Here is a 23,619-nt window from a genome sequence, read left to right on the forward strand (position 1 = left end):
GAGCCTCGAATTCAGAGATACAACTCACTTTAGTAAGACCAACCACAATTCCTTAAAGCAGTAACAGTGAATAGAATGACAGAAAACATGACTGATAGTCATTTCTAAAAAGGGCCCGCAGTCACAGCTCTATCTTCCTATCACAAAAAGCTAGAAACCCCAGTGAAGCCAAAGTAAAGGATGAGTACATGAGTGATAGGAGTTATGTGCTTATTCCCATGGCTCTAACATGGCATGTGTGGATGGGTTCCAACTCTAGAAGCATGAACATACATCTGAAGCCAGGTTAACAGAATTCCAAAACACTGGCAAAGAGGGGCCTAGGGAAAAATTACTGTAGGTTCATAGTGAGTTTCGGGTCAGGCAGGGCTATAAAAGACCCTGTCTCAAAAAACAAAAAAGGGACTAAATTGGTCCACAGAGGTGTCAAGTAATGAAAATAAATGCCTAAGTTTGTAAAGCACCACTGAATTAAAGTTACATAAGTCTTGGGCATAAAAAAAAAAAAAAGAGCAATTAAAAAATAACTTTACCCAATTACTTCCTCTCTTACAAGAATACATAACTTGTTTAGTGTTCAGACAGTAGCGCCACTAAGACATAACAAAGGAGTCCTTTCTTTTCCAATCAGAAGAAAGTGGACCCTCATCCAAAAGCAACAGTTTCCTCATGGAGGAGTCTTACTCACTCCATGTAATCCAAATCCAAAGCTTGCTTCACGAATCCCCTGGCCTGGCCAACAGTCCTTTCCTGAACTCATCCCCTGACACCCCCCACCTGTTTTTCCTGAAATGGGGTTTCTCTTTAGCTTTTCTAGACCTCATGTGACTACTTCCTCTACAACCTTAAATTCAGAGCCCTGATTATCACTAAACTGTCCAAAAGATATCTACAACAATAAAAAAGTTCAATAAAATGCTCAAGTATTTTCAATAATGCTACATATTTTTAGGTTTTCTGAGACAAGAGTCTAACTACCTAGCTAGCTGACCATAACTAGTTATTTAGATCAGGCTAGCCTCAAACTTGCTAAAGATCCCATACGGCTCTCTTGAAAATCTAAATGTTGAAATTACAGATGTGTGCCACCATGAATTCTGGTTACCTTCTCTTTTTGAGACAGGGTTTTTCTATGTAGCCCTGACTGTCCTGGAACTCACTCTATAAATCAGGCTGACCTCAAACTCACAGATCCACCTGCCTTGCCTCCAGGAGTGCTGGGATTAAAGGCATGTGCCATCACCACAGCTGGCACCTTTTTTTTTTTTGGAGACACTATGTAGCTCTGGCTGGCCTCAAACTCTGCCTGCCTCTCCGTCCCACATATTCTAGGATTAAACTATGACTGGCTACTTGTCACATTCTTTATATGAAACAACAAAAATCACACATCGTTTTGTTCCATGTAGCATTTGTAAAATATACTAACAAAGCATCTAAACCCAAATATTACAACCTACATTTTGTTGAGATTTCTGTGTAAAAAATGATTTTTGAGTCACTGCCATTAAGTTCAATGTTTACAAAAGACTTACACAAGAGAAGTTATGTAAAATGAGCAACACTGATACAGGACCACCTCAGATCAATGTTGAAACCAAAGGATCTGGTGGGCTAAGAAAAGGAATTACCCCCACAACTCATCCACATCTACTTAATACAACATATAAATTACTGTCTCAAACATAACACTGAGATAATGGTCAGATAATTTAACGACTGAAACAAGTTTTTATCTGTCCAAATACGCAGTTAAAGACTTCACTTAAAGAAAAAAAAAAAGTAGCTGGGCAGTGGTGGCACATGCCTTTTATTCCAACACTTGGGAGGCAGAGTCAGCCTGCTCCACAGAGTGAGTTCCAGGACAGCCAGGACTACACAGAGAAACCCTGTCTCAAAAAAATAAAAATAAAAAAAGGACGAAAGAAAGTAAGCTAAAGGCTTATGATGTTGGGGAGGCATTCTAGGATGCTGGTAATGTTTTCCTACTTCTGACAGTTATTTGGGTACTGTAATTCTGCTTTTTTGTACATAATCAGGAGGTACTATCCTACAAGATAAAGATGAGGGGAAACCATTATTCCCTAAGGCAATGGCTTACTTCAGGGCAGTCACTACCCAAGCTGAAGAGATTTGGAGGTTTGGGCTACATAATACATTAAAGCCAGCAAGGGTAAACTGTTAGGAACAAAGCTTTGCTTTATAAATTGAAGAGCTCAAGAAAACTGTTTTGTTTTCTAGACAGAGTTTCTCTGTGTAGCCCTGGCTATGCTTAACTCAAGAGACCTGCCGGCCTCTGCCTCTCAAATGCAGGGACTAAAGGTGTGCGCTGCCAATGCCCAGGGTCAGAAAACCTCTTAAAGGTCTAACTAAACTGTATTACTAAATAAGGTTCCCTCACCAGGGCCAGGACCGTGGGTGCAGTAGAGAATGCTTTTAACTTGAGTTTGGATTTTGGTGGTTATCAGCAAATAGGGTTTTTAACAAAGATGACTAAAAAGTGGCAATGATTTATCAAGCAAAAAAAAACCCAAAAAACTGCAATCGCCTTCTTGGGCTTTAAGGGGCTGGGAGAACTACAGAAGGACCACCGAGAAAACCATTTTCCACCAGGGTGTCTGTGGGTCATCTCTTAGGGGCATTCTTGGTAGCCTGCTATCAAAACCAGCATGTACCTGTTTACAGACTATACCGTTAGATTTCCTAAGCACAAATGAAGGACCCAGAGCTTTTCCTGTCTTCCCCCTCGCTTTCTCCTACTGCCTCCAAGCCCCCCCCCCACCAGACCCCAGACACCTCCAGAGGCCAAAAATAAAAAAACGCCACCGTACCAGTTAACTGCTGGCGAAGGCTGGCCACACTCATTCGCTTGTAAAGGACCGCAACATCAATCACATTCTAGAGTTCCCACCGCGGACTTTCCAACTCGGGCTCCGGGTCTCTTTCCCCTGGCCTCGACGGGGCCAAGAAATAAAGCAGCGGGCTAGCTTAACGAGCAGGCCGGCAGAAACGCGCGGCCCGCGGCTTCCTGCTTCTCCTGGATCAAGGATGCTAGAAATTTCTCCCTGGGAAGATTCTAATCCCCGGATCCGCTCGGACCCTGTTACACAACCGATCCCCTGCGCCGCCGCCTGAGAAAGGGACCCTGGGAAGCCGCTGCTTTTTTGGTAAGGAAGGAGGTGGAGTTAACACATGGTAAAAAATCGAAGCCTGCGAGCGGGGAGAACGCAGACGTGGGGGCCCGCTAGGCGCAGAGGCCGAGCAGGCCCAGGCCGGGGCCCTCGAGGCGCCCGGGGAGGACGGGGCTCCCGCTCCGCACGCCGGCGCCCCTCGGCCTGCACGCCCGCCACGCTCTTTTTTGTGTGTGCTCGTTTGTTTGTTTGCTTTTTTTCTCCCGAGTTCCCGGGGAAACCCTTGCCCTCGGGCCAGCAACGGGAGGCTCCGGGGGCAACCGGCCGCGGCCCCTCGAGGCGCCACCCGCCGCCCCGCCTCACGCGCCTTCGGGGCGGCGGGCGCCGGGCCCGGCCGCGGTCCCCTTTCGGGCCGCCGAGGCCGCGGGCCCCGCCCACGTGGCGGGAGGCCGGGAGCACCCGCACCCACAACCGCCACACAAAGGGGGCCGCGGCGGGCCCCGCACGGCCCAGCCGCCGCGAGGCCCTCCGCGCGCCGACGCGGGCGCCGGAAGGTTCCAGAACCAGCCCGCCCGGTGGGGGGAGGGGAAGGGAACGCGGCCCCCCGGGGCCCGCCGGGCCGCGGCGGGAACCCCAACCCCTTTCGGCAGCCCCACTCGGCCATCCCCGACACCCCCAGAGGCGAGGGCCCCCCGCTTCGGGCGTCCCCGCCGGCGCCGGCGCGACCACGATCCCGCTCCGCTTACCCGTGGACGCCATTTTCTCTCCTTCCTCCTCGTTCTCTCAACGTCCGTCTCCCTCTCGCGGTCCCCCTAGGCGCCGCACTGCGCAGGCGCGAAACCCGCAACCTCGGACGCTACCATCGGGCCGGGCCGCGGGGGTGCGCCGAGAGCGACGAGCCGGCGCTCTCCGAGCTCTCCGCTCCCGAAACCGTTGACCAGGTCCTCTCCAGAGAGCCGGACGTGACGTGTGGCTCAGAGAGGCGCCTCAGGGGCCGGCGCGCTGGCCGGCGAGTGGCTCCCACCAACCCCAGGGATCCTCCGCGAGAGGCCCGGCGGCTTGGAATGGTTACGCCCGCCGGCTCTAGGGAGCGTCTCCGAAGAGTGTGCCCTGGAGGGAGACGGAGGCTGGCGGGAGGGCTTGGGGCGGGGGAAGGGATCCCGGCCTGGAACAACTGCTGACTAATCGACAGGCGGGATCACGCGCCCGTGTGTGTGTGTGTGTGTGTGTGTGTGTGTGTGTGTGTGTGTGCGTGCGCGCGCGCGCGCGCCGTGGGTTTGGGGCGCTCAGGGCTCTGCCGGGAGCTGGCGGCCCGACTCGCGGGCGGGTCCCCCCACGCACATCCGTTTCTCCGGGGTTGGCGGGGGACGTGCTCCTCGGGACCTCGGGCGCGTGGCCCGAGCGGGCGGGGGAGGGGACCGAGGTCGGTCGCCTTCGGGAGGGAAGCCGGGAATGGCGCTGCGCCCGACCCCACTTAACGGTCGGGGTCGAGGGCCCCACAGTCGTCCTTCAACCACTCCCCTTGTTTTTAACAGAAAAAGAAAACCCGGGCCCAAGAGACTGAGTCTTTTGCACAAAGTTACAAAGCTGAGTTGGACCCAGGCCCCGGGACTCCCCTCTCTGTGCCACCCGGAAGCATCTCCCCTGCCCTTGACTTCCCACTCTGCCCTCCCGGCTCCCCAGTAAGGTAGGCAGGGCGTGATGGTGCACAAGCGCCGACAAGTCCCCGACCAGGGTTCCAGAGGGACACTGGGGCTGACGGCTGCAGAGTGAGGAGTCTGTTAAGTTACAAACGCCGTGCACAGACACAGCCCAACAGTAGCGTGGCGGGGAAGGGCTCGGGAGAAACCAGGGCCCTTGTGGGTGAAGTAGGCGTGTCACACCTTTCTGAGGATGGCAGTGGGGGCGGGACGCGTGGCCACCAATTTCCGGTTTGATGTAAATTGACCTCAGGTGAGCGAGGCGGGCACCTGGAGTCTGTTAGCTAGAGACTCACAGTATCTCAGTGGGGTGCCGGTCGGAATCTGAAAGGGAAAGGTTGCTGCTTGTATTCTCTTCTAGGAGCAGCAGCTGGAGTCATTATTTGACTTTTACAAGATCCGTTTTATTAATTGAAGATATGGCTGGAGATGAAGGCGCAGTGTTACTGCTTGCCTAGGATGTGTGAGGCCCAGGTTTCTAATCCCATCACCAAGAGAGAGACGAGACTGGTCGGGAGGACTCGAGGTCCAGTTCCGTGTACCCATGGACCTGTCTCTTAGTGCCCAGGGATGGGATGGTTGTGAGAAGGTGCAAGAGGAAGCTTCAGTCTAGGGGACCCTGCCTCCAGGTAAGGGTGGAATCTGCCTGCTTTTCTGAACTTCAACCCAGTAACACAGGTCAAGGGTGGAGCTCACCCCAGATCCCAAATCACACCAGCAGGACCTGGGGCCTTGCTAAAATATCTTTCAACGGACACCTATAAAACCTTGAATACGTGCAAGGAGTATTATCCTGGTGAACCTGGATGAGGTGTGGTGCTTTACTGAGAAAGAGCTGGGGGCCAAACCAAGTGCAGTGGTGCAGATTTGTGGCCCAGCACTCAAAGCCTAGGCAGAGAGAGACAGGAGAACGGCACATCCCAGGCTAGCTTGGGTTACACTTGGGACTTTGTTTAAAACAAGCAAAACTTTTTTTTAAAAAAGATTTTAGTGATTATGTATACAGTGTTCTGCCTGCATGTATACCTACAGGCCAGAAGAGAACACCAGATCTCCTTTAGATGGTTGTGAGCCTCCATGTGGTTGCTGGTAATTGAACTCAGGACCTTTGAGAAAGCAGTTAGTGCTCTTGACCTGTGAGCCATCTCTCCAGTCCCCCAAACAAAACTTTAAAAAAGAAAGTTGTGTACCTCCGGTCTATTCCCTTCTCTTACCATCCTGTAAGGAAAATGTACCTTAATCACCATTTCCCAGACTAGGAAACTGTAGAGGTGACCTTCATTCACCTCATATTGAGGTGTGCTTCTGTATATTAGATTGTTAATTGCAGAATGGGCAGTGAGCTGAATGCTAACAGATTCTGGTATTGTCATTACTATTGAAGAATCTCCAGTCTCAGTGTTGTGTAAAAATTGTTCTCATCATCTCTGATTGGTTAATAAAGAGCTGAATAGTCTATAGGTAGGAAGAGAGTTAAGGTGACACTTGCAGTCCAGGGGTGAAAGGGTTAGGGGGTGGTCCCAGGTGGACAAGAGACAAACAGGAGATGATGTTGCCAGACCATGAGGATGAGGGGAAGAAGAGGGTTACCTGGGTCATGAGGGAATCACCATGAGGACAAAGATGGAGCAGAGGTGGCCAGGGCAAGACTGAAGGACAGGTGACGGGCATATGGCTGGGAAGTAGGCCAGGCTAGCATAGACAGGTTAGAATAGATGAGACTCTGCCCAGATATAGTACTCTAAAGTTTATTATAACTGTAACAGGTCTCCATCTCATTCGTTGGGTGCTAGAGTGGACATAGAAAAAAAAAAAAACCCTTTAATTCAAACAGAAAACTTGCCCAGGGACACACTGCAGACACTGCAATATCCTTAGCAAAATGAGGCTAGGGCCGGGGTTGGGGAGGAAGTAGTGCCAAGTTCTGAATTACTTGTAAAGCTTGGAAGGTGGGACTCCTGTAGCCTCACTTTGAACCCCACACTGCTTGTCCCATTAGGGAGCCTCCGCTCCTTGGGGGCATCAGGGCTCCCTAAGGCTGGAACAAAAGAAGGGAGGGAGGAAGTGTGAGGCTGGAGCGGGCCTTGACTTTGCCGTTCCCAGAGGGAATGTACTGATCCGTTTAGCATTGAAGGGCCCCACTTCAGCTTTTCTGTCCCTGTATCTTCTAAGACTTCAGGGCCCACCAGACTCTAGGTTTTTGAAACTGGGTCTCATGTCACCCAGGTTGTTTCTTTTTAAAAACAATAAGTAGTCGAGAACTCAATTAAAGTTTTCTTTCATCTTTTTCTAGCCCTGGGAAGCAAGTGCAGGTGCCTATGTATGCTAGGTAAGCGCTCTACTATTCCTGACCTTCTTGTCTCTACTTCCTGTATGCTAGGATTACAGGTGTGCATTACCACACCAGCCCCCTCAGGACTCTAGGCATGGCCCTGCCCATCCCAGACACATGGGCAGGAAGGACAGGAAGTGGCCAATATGCACACGGGTTGGGGCTTGGGCCTACCATGGTTAAACTATTGGACCTGTCTTTGCAGGTTCAGTTCCTGCCTCTATAAAATGGAATGATTGGTAAAGTAATTGAGAGGGAGTTAGATAAAAACAGCAAAAATAATTTGCTCCTGTTTTTGTTTATTCCCCAGCATTCAGCCTCAGGACCACCTTTAACCACCATCAACCAAACTATGCATGCCTGGGACCCCCCTGGCTCACAGTCCCAGACACTGCCGCTTGCTTCCTCAGTCCTGATGCTGCTGCTGAGCTGCCTGTGGTTAGTAGGGGCTGGCCCCAGCCTCACATTGGCTCCAGAGCTGCTAATGGACCCCTGGCAGGGTGAGGACCAGCCCCTGAACCTTGAAGGAGCTAGAGACCAACTGGAAGAGATAGTTAGCGGCATTAGTGTGCACACTGTGGTGGTCAGACAAGGGTAGGACAGTGTCGCGGGGCAGGTTAGCCTTCACACGTGCCCAGCTCGTCCACAGTTGAGAAACAGGGCAGAGGCTCCTGTAGGAGGCACAGAAGGTGAGCTGGGGAGCTGTGGTAGGAATTCTGGGTGCGTCCTTTTTTTTCAGCTTTCCCTGGAAAGAAGGACCAAGGTCTTCATCCAAACATCCTTCCCACAAACTTCCCTCCAGGTTGCATTTTAGGAACCCAAATGTTGAGAGAGGTGAAGTGATTTTCGAGGTTGTGCAGCTCTGTGGGAGTGGGTGGTTCTAGCAGGCAGTTCTGTTAGAACTTGTGCTGTTAGCCAGCTGTAAAAGAGACTGGTAAATGAGACAAACAGCTTCACTGTGCCCGAGACACAGCACCGCTCAGTAGCTGCTTGCCGGCGAGAAGACTGCGTGCCGGTTCTCTAACTAGAAAGTCGCTGTGATGTTGAAGAGCCTTTGGTCCCCTCTACCAGTGATTTGGGAGTGGCATTTGACATCCTGGCTCTAGGTCAGGGAGGCTGCCTACCAGCTGGCCCTAGTAAAGGGTAATACATCCTCTTACCTGGCACTCTTCTTGTCCCCAGTGCACCGTCTGCTGACCCATGCCGTGGGCCACACTGCACTGCCAGGCCTGCTCCTCAGCCTGCTGCTCCTGCCCACCCTGGGATGGTGGCAGGAGTGCCACCTGGGCACGCTGCGCTTCCTGCACAACTCCACCCTGCTTGCCCTGGCCACTGGGCTGCTGGCTGTGCTGCTGGCAGGCCTCGGGGTGTCTAGTGCAGCTGGGGGCTGTGGCTACATGCCTGTCCATCTGGCCATGCTGGCAGGGCACAGTTACTACCCTGGATGGCCTCAGGGGACTCTGCCACCATGGCTGCTCCCATGGCTGCTGCTGGCCCTGACCCTGCTGCTAGGCTCTGAACCACCCTTCCTGCAGCTCCTGTGTGGCCTTCTGGCTGGCCTAGCCTGTATCCTTTGCCTGAGCTCAGAGTCCGCGTGGACGTGTGGCTGGGCCTCTGGGGTGCCTCAGAAAGAATGGCACAAGGGAGTCATACCAGAGCAATGCCAAGTGACCAAACACTGCTCCTGACACATCTTCCTAAGCCGTGTTTTGGGCTGGGGACAGGGCTCATGGCCAAATGGAAGTGTCAGTTTCAATCAAAGGACGCCATGAGATGCTTTGGAGAGTCGAAGGGACCTACGTCACTACCCGGGTCCTGTGTGAGGGACATCAAAGCTAAGATGAGAGGGCTAGGTATAGGGCACAGCTAAGCAGGCTCAGGGTGGGAGTGAGCCTGGGGCTCTCTGGAAACAGGGCCAACTTGGGGCCCATGGTACAGGTATCTTAAGCTTTGCTCCCGAGATGTGGGGAACGTGGCTGCCATAGAGAGCAGGCCGACCCATATCGCCCTTCAGGCAGTCACATGGGACCATTTCAGAGTCAGACACCAGCTACTCAAGTCTTGCTGAGGGTAGGAGGATATGTCTTCAGGTACACAGGATCTGGGAACAGGGTTCTAGGTGGCTGGGGAAGGTGGGAAAGCAGGGTTGGGGAAGGCATGTTTGGTTCTTCCCCTCTGGCTGAATAGGCAGGCAGCTCCCTTTCGTTCTCACCTTCAGCTGCTGATGTGCGTGAAGATGTATCCTGAGGGATGGAGCGAGGGAGACTCCTGGGAGTGCCCAGCATATTCCCTTCCCCCAGTTCATTTTGTTTTTCCTTGACCAGCTGCCCTGCCCTGGGCAGGCAGATGCTGCTGGGGCCTTCCGGTGGCTGGAGCTCTCGGAGCGGAGACTGCAGCTGTTACAGGAGGGTGTTCTTTGCAGGACTCTGGCCCGGTGCTGGCCACTGAGGCTCCTTCCTACCCCAGGCAGTCTGGCTGAACTGCCTGTCACTTACCCTGCTGGAGTGAGGTGAGGGTAATGCCAGGGACTCAGCATTGGATGGTGGAAGTTGTGACAGTGGCTAACAACCCAGGCCATCCACCTCTGTCCCTACAGGCCTGCTGTCCCTGGACCTCCTTACCTGCCCCCCTCAAGCTCCTGGACTCACAGTGATGGCTCTGCCCAGCACCCCCCAGGCCTGACATGGAAGGACTCAGAGAGCAGCTTGGGCTGGGCTGGGTCCAGCTTTGCTCCAGGAACCCCAATGTGGGCAGCCCTAGACGAGCAAATGCTACAGGAGGGGATCCAGGCCTCACTTCTCGATGCGGCAGTCCAGGGTCCCCAGAGCTCGCTTTGGTTGCCCAAGTCTCCTGTATCTTCTCTACGGTAGGACAGGGTGGCCAGGGGTGCAGCCTCTTGATGTGGGAGCCACGCCGTCCTGACATTTCCTCCTTGTCCCCATCTCAGGCTGCAGCAGCTACAGCACATGGGGTTCCCTACTGAGAAGGCTGCAGTGGCTTTGGCAGCTACTGGACGTGTGGAGGGGGCAGTGTCACTGCTGGTGGAAGGCCTAGTGGAAACTGAGGCCCCAGTAACCGACGGGAGAAGTGGTTCTGCCCATTGCAAGGGCACTGGGCCCTCATAGTCCAAGACGAGTGGGCTTGGTCTGAGTCCTTGCCCTATCTACTTGAGGGCTTGGTGGGGTGTTGAAAGCACTAGGGGCAGGAGCGGGCCCCAGCATGTTGCCCTGGTACTAAGAATAAAAGCTGATTGGTTTTTCAACCTGGCCTCCTGAATGGTGGTTGTCATGCCTGGCTCTTCTGTGTTGGCATCAGGGAGGATAAAGGAGTGAGCAAGCAGTGAATGAGCGGCTGATGGCAAGGGGTGACTCCGTGCCCCACTATCCTCAGCCTAGGTGGACCCTTACAGAGACCAGGCTGAGTAGGTCAGGCATGGATGTTTATTGTCCCGTAAATAGCAATCCTTGGCATCTGCAGCAGATGCTTGGAACAGGAGTCCCTTCTATACATCCCATCCCCACGTGGGACACTGGCAGGAGTGGGGTCTTGGGACAGAAATGATGTAAGAAGCACCAACCACTCAGTCAGGGATTAAGCAGCCTGGACTCAGGTGGAAGCTCAGCACCAGAAAACAAGGTTTTGCAGGAGGGGAACTGAGACTTCTGTCCCCGTTTCTGCACGTCTACAGGGCCAGAGTCCCAGGTCCGTACTTTAGACAGCCGAGGTGACTGGAAGCCTGCACTCCCACCCATCCCCTTCAAGGCCTCTCTACCCCATCTCACAGAGGAAACTAGGCCCACGTCAAGTGAGGCCTGGCTTGCTGAGGCCCGGCCCCTGCTTAGGCTGCCGTCACTGAGCCCTGCCCATCCCAAGGCCGAGATGGCACAGGGTCCCTGAGGATATTAATAAATAGGAGCTGGCAGTCCCTGGAGGCAGCTGGCCAAGTCCAGGCCAGGGGAGGAAGCCTGGTGTGGACCCTGAGAGCAACCGTCACCCCTCAGCTCCTCTCCTTGCGTCTCCTGGGGGTCACGATCTGGTAGTTGGTTGGGTGTCCTCCCCTCTTGCCTCGAAGGAGGCTGGGGGTATCCGTGCCATCAGGGCCCGTCCCGGATCCCAGCTCTGGTTCTGCCGGAGGGAATAAGGAGAGAGGCTGTCAGGGTACATTCACATGGGGAGCCCACTCTTCATCCTGAGGGGTAGCAGGGCACCCTGGCAGCCGAGAGATGGATGCTGTGGGAAATAAGGGCACCAAAAGGCTGGCTAGTACTGCCCACAAGCACTTAGTCCCCAGGTCAGCGAGACACTTGGCCATCTGATGTCTGAGGTAGCTAGACTTGCCACATTTACATGTTTGGCATATGAATAATGCTCCCTAAGTAATCATTTTGTTATTTTGTTTTTCTTTTTTTAAAAATATAGGTTTATTTATTATGTATACAATATTCTGTCTGCATGTATACCTGTATGCCAGAAGAGGGCACCAGATCTCTTATAGATGGTTATAAGCCACCATGTAGTTGCTGGGAGTTGAACTCAGGACCTCTGGAGGAGCAGCCAGTGCACTTAACCTCTAAGCCATCTCTCCAGCCTGTTAATTTGTTTTTCAAGACAGGATTTCTCTGTGCAGCAGAGCTCTGGCTGTCCTTGAACTCACAGATTCTCCTGCCTCGGCCTCATGAGTGCTGGGATGCATGTGCCGCCATGCCCAGCTGTGATCAATTTTCTGAGGCTAATTTGAAGTGAAGAGTTCTGGATCATCCAAATTTCATAGTTAAGGAACCCATGATGCGAGGGAAGAGCACTTTCCTCTTTCCTTGGGTTAAAGTGCTATTTGGAAGAAAGGGCTTTGTAAAGTCAGGCTTTGCCCCTGAGCAGCCTCAGGGGACCTGGCCCCTGTCAAGGCCCCAGTTGTCTGATTTCTGAAATCAAGGACATTTTCAGATAAACTCTGAGGGCCGACAAAGACTGACGTCAGCTCCAAGGGGAGTTGTGAGATACGCCCTGACCTGCACATAACCTGAAGCTCCAGCGTCCAGCAGCGTGCTTGCCCCTGAGGAAACTAAAGTCCTTCAAAACCCAAGGAGGGGTCTCTTGTCCGGGAAGCCAGGAATACCCTTTAGTACCCCCTAAAGCAGGGAGAAGAGCAGGGAAGCTGTTTTCCCGGCGGGGTGGAGCCCCAGCGCGAGCACTTGCTCGGGTACCTCCCTGTTCCTAGGAAGCTGATGAGGACCACTTCTCACTGAAGGCGCTGCTCAGAGTGGGCCACTAATCGGGGCCTTGTACGTCCTCCAGGGGCTATCAGAAGCACAGCCAGCTAAGGATGGTGTCGCAGCGGCCTACCCAGCTCTTCTATCCCTCTGCGCTAACTGTCCCTTCCACAGAGAGGGGGGAGCCCAGAAAAGGCGCTTAGAATGTGATGTTTGGGTCTTTGTTTCCAGTGGTCCCTCAGGCCATTGGTAGGCAATGGGGGATGCAGGATGGGGGCTAAGAGGGTAGGGAAGGGACCACGGTGTCCCTTCCTAAGGCAGGGACAAAGCTGCTGAGGCAGAAGGAGGTCTGGCAGATGTTTCTAGAGTTTAGAGAAGCCACAGGGCTAATGGGTGGCTACATTAGCCACCACATGCACTTTTCTTCTTCTTCTGACAAAGTTCTGCTCAGTAGCCCAGGCTGGCCCAAATTTGCTCTCCAGTGCTGGGGTCACAGGCATGGAGCCACCGTTCCTGACTTGGACAACACTTTCTCCAACCTCTAGATGGAATCTCACATTAGACTTCCTGTTTGGGCTCCTGATCGCTCCTCCACATGGGTCTGCTATGACCCCACACAGTGTCCCCACCCTTGGGCATCATCCCCTTTAAGTCTCTACAGTGAATGACAGACAGCTCCCCAAAGCCCAGCTGCTTTGCAGGGCCCAGTGCCCATCTGGGCCTAGTATCGGTTGGTGCTTCCTGGTTTTGAGGAACGAAGGGTTGGTTTTAACGCTGCTCCTCCTGCCTACGTAGGGCCTCAGGTCTCAGTTTTCTGAGAGGGGAGGCTGACACGATATGGAGGCCTCTGGCCATTGGGGAGCATACGGGCTGTAAGCTGAAGCGGGGCAAAAGCTAGCCTGTGGGCTGGGGACTCTTCCTGTGACCGGCCAGGCCCCACCCCAGCTGTGGGCTCCTTAGCCTCACTCAGGGAGTCAGGCACCTGACTCCCTCTCATGCTGCCTGAACCTGCCTTCTAGAGCCTCCCTAGACCAGCTCTGCTCAGTGTTAGTCTCCACCTCAAAGAACCCTTGAGGGAAAAAAAACCCTGTAGACTTCTCAGCCTTTGTTCTTCCTCTGCTGGTTCACTCAGCCTTGACCCTCGCCTTCTGGTCTTCACTGAGACATCACCTCCAGGAAGCCTTCCTGGACTGTCTCCCCAAACTAGCTCCCTCCCGCATGGTGACAACTGAACCCACGGCCTTGGAGGAGGTGAGTGCTCCACCATGGAGCCATGTCCCCAGCAGGTCATACCTACACTTGCTACTCTGTTACTTATCTCATTTTGGCCTTTGCTGCCAGTGGCAGACGACACCCCAGCTCTAAACTGCACAAGGGCAGGGCTACACCTATAGGCTATTTTGGTGCCTATGCCAACAGGTGACCGCTAGAACAGGAAAGCTAGTTCACTGTGCCAGGCTCTGTTTCCTTGATGAATGGAAGGATGCAAAGTGTCTTCCTGCCCAGACCAAGTGGGAAGCATCTTCTTCATGCCCAAGCCTGTCCCAGGCCCATCCTGAGAGGGTTTGCCCCTGCCTGCCCGCCCTGCTGTTACCTGGCCAGATGATGGCTTCCAGCAGGGTGACCCGTCTGGCCAGGAGCTCCAGCTGAGCCTGCTGCTGCAGGAAGCTCTGTAAGCTAGGAGCCTGATGGGAGATCGAGAAGAGCTCGAGAGAGATCGAGAAGAGTCTGGCCTCTAAGGGCTGGGCTGGGAGCCAGGGGGGGGTGAAGGCGATAGATGCTGATAGGCTTGAGGGCAGGGGTCTGGACCAGTGCCTGCCAGACCTCAGTGTTCCCTCATGAGGTAGGGGGGTCTGCCTCGCTTCTCAGGTGGCCAGGTAGATGGGAACATGGAGGGTGAATGCCAGGCTGAGGGCTGGGCTCTCTTGAGCCCCAACAGGAAACTCAGGACACACTAGGACTACAGTGGTAACTGCAAGAGGGACACCTGCGGCCAGAAGGGCAGGTCCTGTGAGAGTCGTGACAAGTTTGTGGGAAAGCTGGTCAGGATTGGTGAGTGCTCTATTACCCAGAGTCCTCTGGGTCCTGAGTCTACCTCTGTCACCCACAGTTCCCTGTACTTTTGGATGTAAAATCTATCTTCCTGTAGGTCTGGAGACTGGCTCCACTGCCCGTGACCTCTCTAGAGCTGAGTAGAGAAGCAGAGTCTACAAACATTATCCATCATCCTATTGACTCGGACTGACCCTTGATCCTTTATGGCTAGAGTCTGGCTATTACCCACAATTCCCTACTGATTAGGAGTCTGGTTTCTTCTCCTTCCTTTCTTTCTTTTTCTTTTTTTGTATTTATTTTGTTTGGTTTTTCCGAGACAGGGTTTCTCTGTGTAGCTGTGGCTGTCCTGGAACTCGCAGAGATCTGCCTGCCTCTGCCCCCTGAGTGCTAGGATCAAAGGTGTGTGCCACCACACCCAGCTTTGGAGCCTGATTTCATTGCCCTTGATTTCTCGCAAATCTCATGCTCTGTTGTCTCCCAGCTGGAAAAGTCATGTAAACTACTTCACCCACAATGCCTAGAGAGGCGTGGGGATGAGTCCAGGAGCAGGACCTTCGCCCGTAGAGAGGTGACAGTCACTCAGGGTGGGGTAGCCTCTGTAGCCTAAGTCTTCAGCCTCAGAACTGGACTCAGGCCAGTTCCCCAGCAGGGTTTGGGGGAGGCTGGAAAGCAGGGGCTGGGCTGGCTGGCCGTCTCTCTGTCTCTACTCACCATAGAGCCCAATCATTGTTTCCAAGATTAAAACCCTCTCAGCTAAAATCTTCAAAGCCTCGCGCAGCTGGTGCAACCCCTCCCCCTGCGGAGGAAAGAGACAGATGCAGCCGTGATGGGGGGGTGAGGAGGGGACCCTGCAAAGCCCGCCAGTGGCCCATGCCCCACCCAGGACAGGCACCTGTAGCCCTGTACCTCCTACCACAGCCCAGGACCCTTGGACAGCCAAACAAGATGGAGGGGGCAGGAGGGAGGCAAGGCAAGAGAAAGGGACCCCTGGAGACCCTCTCAGAAAGTGCCAGTTTATCCTAGCTAGCTACAAATCATGTCACTCCAGCGGGCACCGATCAGGTTTCCCCACAGCCTGTCACCCGTTTGTTTCCAAGGCCCCACGTAGCCCGCTTTCCTCCCCCTCCATTCTCACATCCTCTGCACAGTTCCTGTGACATCCCTGGGCCACAGTACTCTGCATGTGCGCTCTCTCTCTGTTCGTTCCCTCCCTCCCTCCCTCCCTCCCTCCCTTCCCCTCTATTCTAAAGTCTTTAGGTTTTTAATCTTTCTCTCTACTCATATTCTTCAAATTGCCTTTTTGCATCACCCCGTCAGTGAGAGCAAGCTAGTTGCCAGTGATTCTGTTTCTGCTAGAGTGAGAATTAAGTGAAAACCAAAATGTCTGAAAGGCATTGTTGCCTAAGATGAGGCTGATCTGAGGCTCCAGCCCAGTCTCCTCCCTCAGGAAACTGTGCACCTCTCTGTCAAGACACCATCTCCACATTCCGACCCACCTCGGTAAGCACCCTTAGCCCAGCCCCTCTCAGTAGCAGCTGAAGGTGCAGGGGTCTTCCCAGGGCTATGGCGATGGGTCTGCCAAGCTCCTTTTCCAAGGCCTTGCAGCCCAGGGCTCTCCGCCACCCCACAACAGAGGCTCATTTAGAGACCTCTCTCGGACTTTCCTTTCCCAGCACAGGGTCCGTGGTCTTGCCCGACATTCCGTGTCCCCTCCCCCAACAACTTCCAGAAGGTAGTTGTTTTCCAGCAGAGAGCCAGGGTGGTTGAGACAGCTACCCCAAGCCTGACAGCATCGAGAAGTCTCTTGGCATTTAGTATAGGTTGAATGAAGGGACGCATACACACATTGTGTGCGTGTGTGTGTGTGTGTGTGTGTGTGTGTGGTGTTCAAACGTGTGTGGTTATATATGCACATGGACACTTATACAGAGGCAGAGGAGAATGTCTTCCTCTTGCTCTCCATCATATTTAAGATTTTTATTACATCTGTATCTGTGTGTGTGTCTGTGTGTGTGCGTGTATATGCACCTGATCATGCCATAGTGTGCGTGTTGAGGTCATAGACCAACTTGTGGCCACAGCGTGTGTGTGGACATCAGAGAACAAATTGAATGAATTAGTTCTTTATTCCCATCATATGGGGCCTAGAGACGGAACTCAGTCTTGTGGCAACTGCTTTTACTGAGGCACCTGCATACCTCTCCATTGTATTTTGTTTTCGATCTTAATTTTTGAGGCATGGTCCTTTTTTGTTTTTGTTTTGTTTTGAGACAGGGTTTCTCTGTGTATCCCTGGATGTCCTGGACTCGAGTTATAGATTAGACTAGCCTCGAACTCCCAGAGATCCGCCAGCTCCTGCCTTTCTAGTGCTGGGATTAAAGGCGTGTGCCACCACTGCCCATTGAGACAGGGGTGAGGGGGTTCCCTGCCCACCTAGCCTTCGTGTGGATCCTGGAATCCAAACTCTGGTCCTCATGCTTGCTCTCTCTCCAGTTCCTCCCCACTTTTGTTTTCTTTGAGATATATTGTCTCTCTGTGGCCTAGGTTGGCCTCAGCCTCACAATGGTTCTGCTTCAGACTCCATATGCCAGAATTCCAGCTGTGAGCTGCTACCCTTGATTCACCATCCACCCTCTGAAGCAGTGGTTTTCCACAAGAACATCAAAGCAACTGAGAGGCCTCCCAGTCTATCTACTTCGAGTCTGTTCATTCTCTGGGGCTATTCCTTATGCTCCAGCTGTCCTGTTTGTATCAGAAAGATTGAGCTATTCTTGGGCCACCAAACTGCCGTTTCAGCCCAGGGTACTGGGGTCGCTATAGGTCACATGCCAAAGTAATCCCTCTTCAAGTGTCCTGGGAGCAGGATGTGGAAAAGGATGATCCTGGGGCTGGGGAGATGGCTCAGTGCTAAGATCATCTGGCTAGCCAGAATGAGGACCTGAATAAGGAGCCCCAGGATCCCCGTAAAAAGTCACTCAAGCCAGGAGGTGGCGCACATCTGCACATCTTTAATCCCGGCACTGGGGAAGCAGAGGCAGGTGGATCCTACGAAGTCAAGGCTAGCCTAGTTTAACCCCTGCACTGGGCAGGTATAGAGAAAGGCTGCCAGCCTAGCTGAAAAAATAATAGCTTTCAGGTTCAATTACAAGGGAATAGGGCAGAGGATGATACATGGGCACATACAACCACACATGTGTATACACCCAGGCATAATACAGAGAGAGAGAGAGAGAGAGAGAGAGAGATTAAGGGCTGGAGAAATGGCTCAATGGTTAAGCAATTGCTGCACTTCCAACGGGCCCAAGTTTGGAGTTCCAGCACCCACTCTGGGCAACTCACAATCTCCTATAACTCCAGGTCCCAGGAATCTATCGGCCTCTTCTGGCCTCTTTAGGCACCAATATCCAGGCACTGCCCCCCACCCCATGCACATGAATAAACATGCAATGAGAGGTGGCTCAGTGGTTAAGAGCACTGGCTGTTCTTCCAAAGGTTCTGAGTTCAATTCCCAGCAACCACATGGTGGCTCACAACCATCTCTAGTGAGATCTGGTACCCTCTTCTGGCATGCAGGATCACATGCAGGCAGAAGACTATAAATAATAAATCTTTAAAACAACAATAAAACATTTTAGAAGGTCAATCTTTAGAAGCACTATGAAGCTGTTCCAGCATGGACGATGGAGCAATGAGGTACAATCAAAGGGCACCAGGTCCCAGGCACGGGCTTAGAGTGCTTAGCTTTATGTCCTAGGGAAGAAGCAGGTGGACAAATCTAGGACATTCACAGACCACCAGTGAGAGGAGCAGGAAGCACATTCTAGGCTAAAAGCCACCAGAAATGTGACAAACTGTAATGTGGGAATCTTGCTCTGATCCTGGCTAAAGCTCGTATATATTTTCATGTGTATGAGCAGTTTACTCGTGCTCACATGCATGTTTGTGAACCATGTGTGTGCAGTGCCCAGAGAGGCCAGAAGCCCTCTTGGGGGTAGGAGTTCAAATTGCTGTGAGCTGCCACATGGGACTCGAACTCAGATCCTCAGGAAGAGCATAAGTGCTCCTGACCACTGAGCCATCTCTCCAGTCCTGTCACTTTACTTGTTTCTCACATGTATGGTGGTGGGGATGGAGCCTTGCACATGCCAGGCAGGTGCTCCACCGCTGAGCTGCATCCCTAGCCCACCTCTCGTTTATTTTGAGCTTTGTGTTCTCAGTATATTCTCCATCAAGATCTCACTCAGTTGTCCAGCCTGGCCCTGAACTTGGGGTCCTTGTGTCTCAGCCTCCTGAGCAGCTGGGATTACAGGCTTATACACTGGGCCCATTGCTACTCTTTACTTGCCTTCAAAGCCAAAGCAGCACCCAGGGTCCCCTGACTCCACCGACAACTGTCTGCCTTGCTGCCTGCCCTTGCTTCCACCTAACCAACGTGGTCTCCGCTCAGGATGCCCTCAGCCTTCTAGTCTGTCTGTTCCCAATCTGTTCTCAAAGTTGGCATTCAGAAACACACTTTTCAAACAAAAACCTGACCATACCGTTCCTCGCATTCTTTAAATGGTTCCCCCCCCCTCTAATTCTTAAGTTTTTGAGACCCTCCCGTTTCTCACTCTGTAGCCCAGGTTTGCTTTGAACTTGCGGCAATCCTCTGCCTCAGCCATCTGAATGCTGAGGTTATGCGTGTGAGCCACCCACTCCTGGTTCCCAGTTTAGAAATACTTAAATGATGCCCCAGTGTCCACCCACCGAAGTTGGAATTCCTTAATGTGGCCTCCTCATTTCTGAGAGCCCCTGTCCTCGCTCACTTCCTGCCTGCCAAACTGCCAATCCAAGCACTTGCTACTCTGTCCACTCCGACCCCAGGCCCTCTGCTAGGTTCTTTTCATCACCAATCCACCGCGGCCCCATCCACAACTAGGTTTGTTTTGTCCTGTGGCTGCTGACCATGGTGTTTTGCCCTGGGGTCTGTGTCTGCAGAGCTCCTCTGCATACTGCCCAGCCCTGAGCCTGGCATGCAGAGAGAGGCTCAGGGAACGGTAATGGGTTCTCTAGCCCCTCTGAGAACTTAGATGTCTTATCCTGTTTCACGTCTGGTCCCACTTTGCCACCAGTTTGCTCTGCGGAGTGTGTCCTCAGTTTCCCTGTCTGAATAAGGGATGAAGGCTTGCTTGCCTCTTAACTGGGCTCCTGCAGTACATGACTGTGACCACATGGTGACACTGCTGAGCCACAGCTAAACTTGGCAAGCCGCTCCGAAGCTGCATGGCCCCTAGGGGGCACCGGTAGGTGAAGTGTGTCGGTAGTCCTCCAAAGGAGGACGTTTCCACTCCGCTCTACCGGGCGCCAGGATCCCTACCTACCTCCAACAGAGCTGGGCCCTCAGCCTGGAAGCCGCATGCATCTCCTGCCCAGCGAACCCACTCTCAGGCAGCAAGCAGGGGCAGAAGTACAGGTGATGAAAGGAGGGAGGGGGGCAGGGAGGGGTCCTGCTACCTCTTGGGGGTCCCTCCCACCGGTGGGTCCTGGGTTCAAGGCGTGACCTGTTTTCTCACCCAGAGTCTCTGGGAGAGTGAGGGGCCTAGGGAAGGCAGAGGGTTATTCTCCCTGCACATCGACACTGTCAAAGGCCAGGTGCCACAGGGAGTGAGTGGATGGATGAGGGCGGGGAAGCAAGCATCCGGGAGAGGTAGCAGGGCCCCTAGAAGTCACGGGGCTCACGGAGGTGGACTCGTGCAGGGCGAGGACTACCACGGCTGTATCCATCACTCACTCCATGACCACAAACAGAAGACAAGGTTGGCGGCTAGTGCGGGCCACACCCTCACCAGTGGCTCTCAGGGACGACAGGAAGGAAAGCATGACGCTACCTTCTGAAGAGTGCCCAGGCTGCCTCTCTGTAGGAATGTTTACCCCCACCCTCCCTATTTTCCAAGTGCTTCCCACGTTAGCAATGGTTGCCAACGCGTGCACCTGAGGCTACAGGCATGGAAGGTTCTAGGCTTCCTTCCTTCCTTCCTTCCTTCCTTCCTTCCTTCCTTCCTTCCTTCCTTCCTTTCCTTCCTTCCTTCTTGTGTGTCCTTAGCCAGAGTAGAGTTCTAGGCCACAACTCTGCTCATCAGTGATCTCCACTGCTCTCGAAGCCTCCCAGGCCCCCACAAGCATGCTGAGGTCGCGGACTATGGGATTTCTAGGCCTCTCTTCCCATCTGCTCCACATCTGCCATGTATGTGACATCTCCCAGGTCTCCCTTTCTGTGGCTCACAGTTTGCTTCGTATGGTGGCGTCTAGATCACGTTATCTCGCTCTCTGCAGTTCTCTTTCCACACCACAGTTTCTAGGCTTCCACGGTGGGTCACGTGAGGTACGTGAGGCACCTATTACAGATCTTTTGGGCAGAGCAGAGTTAGGTCTCCTGACCTCATTCACCATGTCAAACATACACATAGTGGTTTCAAGGTTTCCCTTCCCAAGCTTCCTGGACTCTCCATGTGTTTGTTGGTTTCTAGGTCCCCAGTCCTTTGAATCACGGCTCCCTTGTGTGTCTCTTTTTTGTTCCATGACTATCCTAAGGTCCCTTTTCTATTTTAGGTGGATGCTGCCTTCAGGTTTCCCTTTCTTCTGTGGACGACAGGACAAAGCCAGAACCTTTGACAGGAGGGACCACGGAAGTGGAGATGCAGTCTGGCTTGGGTCACCTAAACTGCCCAGCAGGAACAGGCCAAGCCACTTTGGCCTGGAAAGGCTACAGAGGGTGAGTGGGTGAAAACAGAGGCAGAGACAGTGAGTATGGGGGTGGGGAGCGAGGGGGGTGTAGTCTGCTAGAAGGGCTGCCCTGGCTAGCAGGGAGGGCCGGGGAAGGGTATGGGAGCAGGGCTCCTGTAGCATAGGACTAGGACATCCTCCATCCCAGGATCTACTGGTGAGAGAATTATTTCCTTAACCACCCCCAGAGTGGCAGGGGAGGGCAGGGGGAAGCAGGTAGAGGCAGCAGGAGGCAGGGATGGGGTGGGGGAAGCAGGAAGGAGCAGGGCAGGAGAGGGGAAGCAGGTGCAGGGCTGTGGCTTACCCAGTGGCTCTTCTCACCAGGGTCTCCTTTGGGGCCTGGCTCTCCCTGAAATGAGTCAGAGACAGAAGTAAGGAAGGGTAGGAGGAGAGCAAGAGGGGGGCGGCGTGAGGGAGAAAGGCTCACAGAAACCTGACGACAGTGGCAGAGCATTGCCCAGGACATGTGAGTTCCTGGGTTCCACCCTTGGGGGGAGGCACAGGGAGCCCAGGATAGAGTCCAGTTGATTGAGTCTGCCCCGTCACACAGGCGGCAGAGTTTGGAAATACCCAGTGCTTTCTCCTGGAACTGCAGAAACCCAGGCCTTAAAATAAGGAACACATGCCAGGGCTAGGGAATTCTTCTAGGACCAAGAACAAAACCAAAATGGCTAAATTTCTGAAAGAGTGAGGTACCCATCTCTAACCTAGCTGTCCTGGGGCACTTAGCACTTCTCAAGAAAATAACAGAATGAGCCGGACGTGGCGGGGCACGCCTGCAATCCCGGCACTGGGGAGGCAGAGGCAGGTGGATCTCTGTGCATTCCAGGCCAGCCTGGTCTACAGAGCGAGTTCAGACAGCCAAGGCTACACAGAGAAACCCTGTCTAGGAAAAAAAGAAAGGAAGAAAGAAAGAAAGAAAGAAAGAAGGAAGGAAGGAAGGAAGGAAGGAAGGAAGGAAAGAAAGAAAGAAAGAAAGAAAGAAAGAAAGAAAGAAAGAAAGAGAAAAGCTAGAATGGAGCTCCTCAGGCAATACCCCTCTCATCCAATGAAGCATCTGAAAATCACTAGCTATATGGAGAGAAAAAAAAGACAACAGGAAATGTGGTAGACATGTAAGAGAAAAATCAGTCAACAGAAACAGATCCATAGCATACTAGGTGTAAGCAGGAGACTATGTATCTAAAATATCCGTGACAGGGCTGAGAGATGGCTCATTGGTTACGAGCACTTGTTGCTCTGGCAGAGGACCCAGGTGCAACTCCCCAAACCCACATGGTAGATCACAACCATCTGTAACTCCAGTTCCAGGGGATCCGACACCCTCAGCAGGCAGCAGCCATGCATGTAGTACACAGACAGACATACAGGCAAAGCTCTCATACACATAAAAAGAAATCTTAAAAAATGAATAAAATGTCTGTAACAGCTATTCTAGACCATTGAACGATCCAGCAAACCCGGGCAAGTCTGAGAGGATCGGTGGAAGAGTCGACTCCTGCAATCTGCCTTGTCTTCCATGGATGCCTCACTATCAACACACAAAACAATAGTAAATAAAGTGAAAAACTTTTGAAAATTTTTAAAGATTAAAAAAATTTTTTTTTTGTTTTGTTTTTTTTCAGACAGGGTTTCTCTGTATAGCCTTGGCTGTCATGGACTCATTTTGTAGACCAGGCTGGCCTCGTACTCGCAGAGATCTGCCTGCCTCTGCCTCCCTGAGTGCTGGGATTACAGGCGTGCACCACAGCACCTGGCTTGAAAACTTTTTTTAAAGACTATGTGCACATGAGTGGAGATGACACTAGAAGCCGGAAGAGGGTGTGGGATCCCTGGAGCTGCACAGGCAGTTGTGAGCTGTCTGACGTGGGTGCTGGGAACCGAATGAACCGTCTGGATACGCTATGCGACAAGGTGGAGAACATTAGGGGACATAGTTTTTAACAATCAAATGGAAATCTTGAAAATAAAATTTCATTAGCCATGGGGCCAGTGAGGTGGCTCAGCAGGTAAGGGCACTCGCCATTGACCATGAGGACCTGAGCTCAGCTTCTGGACGCACACGATGAAGGGGAGGATCAACCACTTCAAGTTGTCCTCTGGTCTCCATGTGTGCCACAGCGTGTGTGTGTGTGTGTGTGTGTGTGTGTGTTATGTGCACACATGCACAAAATAAACAAACTGTGATAAAAATGTAAAAATTCCATTAGATAAAACGAATGGAAGATTGTACAAAAAAAGCTTTTAAGAAAAGCTAATTTAAACTGAGGCGGAAAAGGAGGTGGGGAGGACGCTTTGAAAACCTGGGCTGGGGAATCTGTTTGACAGGCTCACGCTCCCTAAGGATGAGGCACAGGGCTCCAGGCCAGCACTGGAACTGGCAAAGAACATTTCCCATTGACCCACTGTCTTTCTTCAAAACTGATTTCAAA

The 23,619-nt window shown here is 52.7% G+C and overlaps 3 protein-coding genes and 1 long non-coding RNA gene across 26 annotated transcripts in view; 2 read left to right on the top strand and 2 right to left on the bottom strand.

The window, feature by feature from the left end:
• Nucleotides 1–4,045, bottom strand: part of Ewsr1 (EWS RNA binding protein 1) — a 27,930-nt gene extending 23,885 nt beyond the window's left edge. For 4 of the 8 annotated variants that reach the window (XM_060365591.1, XM_021632699.2, XM_021632698.2 and 1 more), the window contains exon 1: nucleotides 3,878–4,042. In XM_060365591.1, the coding sequence (XP_060221574.1) occupies nucleotides 3,878–3,890 (13 nt within the window). In that variant the 5' untranslated portion in view covers nucleotides 3,891–4,042. Of the gene's footprint in view, nucleotides 1–3,877 lie in introns of all 8 variants that reach the window. The other 4 variants (XM_021632701.2, XM_021632700.2, XM_060365590.1 and 1 more) reach the window with 3 other exon arrangements.
• Nucleotides 2,958–10,425, top strand: Rhbdd3 (rhomboid domain containing 3). 13 transcript variants are annotated; one of them, XM_060365603.1, is made up of 10 exons: nucleotides 2,958–3,167; nucleotides 4,667–4,818; nucleotides 5,193–5,460; nucleotides 7,125–7,160; nucleotides 7,474–7,663; nucleotides 7,903–7,997; nucleotides 8,346–8,729; nucleotides 9,510–9,672; nucleotides 9,760–10,029; nucleotides 10,111–10,425. In XM_060365603.1, the coding sequence occupies exons 4-10, from the start codon at nucleotides 7,154–7,156 to the stop codon at nucleotides 10,286–10,288; spliced, it is 1,287 nt and encodes a 428-aa protein (XP_060221586.1). In that variant the 5' UTR covers nucleotides 2,958–3,167; nucleotides 4,667–4,818; nucleotides 5,193–5,460; nucleotides 7,125–7,153; the 3' UTR covers nucleotides 10,289–10,425. The 13 variants fall into 13 exon arrangements, with proteins under 13 accessions (XP_060221586.1, XP_060221583.1, XP_060221584.1 ...); XM_060365600.1 differs by lacking the exon at nucleotides 2,958–3,167 and adding an exon at nucleotides 3,983–4,072; XM_060365601.1 differs by lacking the exon at nucleotides 2,958–3,167 and adding an exon at nucleotides 4,075–4,198.
• A 160-nt stretch (nucleotides 10,426–10,585) lies between these two features.
• Emid1 (EMI domain containing 1) overlaps nucleotides 10,586–23,619 on the bottom strand; it is a 43,379-nt gene continuing 30,345 nt past the window's right edge. The window contains exons 13-16 of one of the 4 annotated variants that reach the window (XR_009585109.1): nucleotides 21,492–21,536; nucleotides 15,137–15,221; nucleotides 13,965–14,055; nucleotides 11,252–11,288 (exon numbers count right to left, since the gene is read on the bottom strand). Coding sequence is in view for 3 of the 4 variants with exons in the window: in XM_021632751.2 (XP_021488426.1) it covers nucleotides 11,161–11,288; nucleotides 13,965–14,055; nucleotides 21,492–21,536 (264 nt within the window). In the remaining variant the exon portion in view is untranslated. Of the gene's footprint in view, nucleotides 11,289–13,964; nucleotides 14,056–15,136; nucleotides 15,222–21,491; nucleotides 21,537–23,619 lie in introns of all 4 variants that reach the window. The other 3 variants (XM_021632751.2, XM_021632752.2, XM_021632753.2) reach the window with 3 other exon arrangements.
• Nucleotides 19,751–22,731, top strand: LOC132646810 (uncharacterized). Its single transcript, XR_009585110.1, has 3 exons — nucleotides 19,751–19,877; nucleotides 21,014–21,176; nucleotides 22,617–22,731. It is a non-coding gene; the product is annotated as an uncharacterized LOC132646810 (long non-coding RNA).

This window comes from Meriones unguiculatus, chromosome 12 (assembly GCF_030254825.1).
Source record: "Meriones unguiculatus strain TT.TT164.6M chromosome 12, Bangor_MerUng_6.1, whole genome shotgun sequence".
NCBI lineage: Eukaryota > Metazoa > Chordata > Mammalia > Rodentia > Muridae > Meriones > Meriones unguiculatus.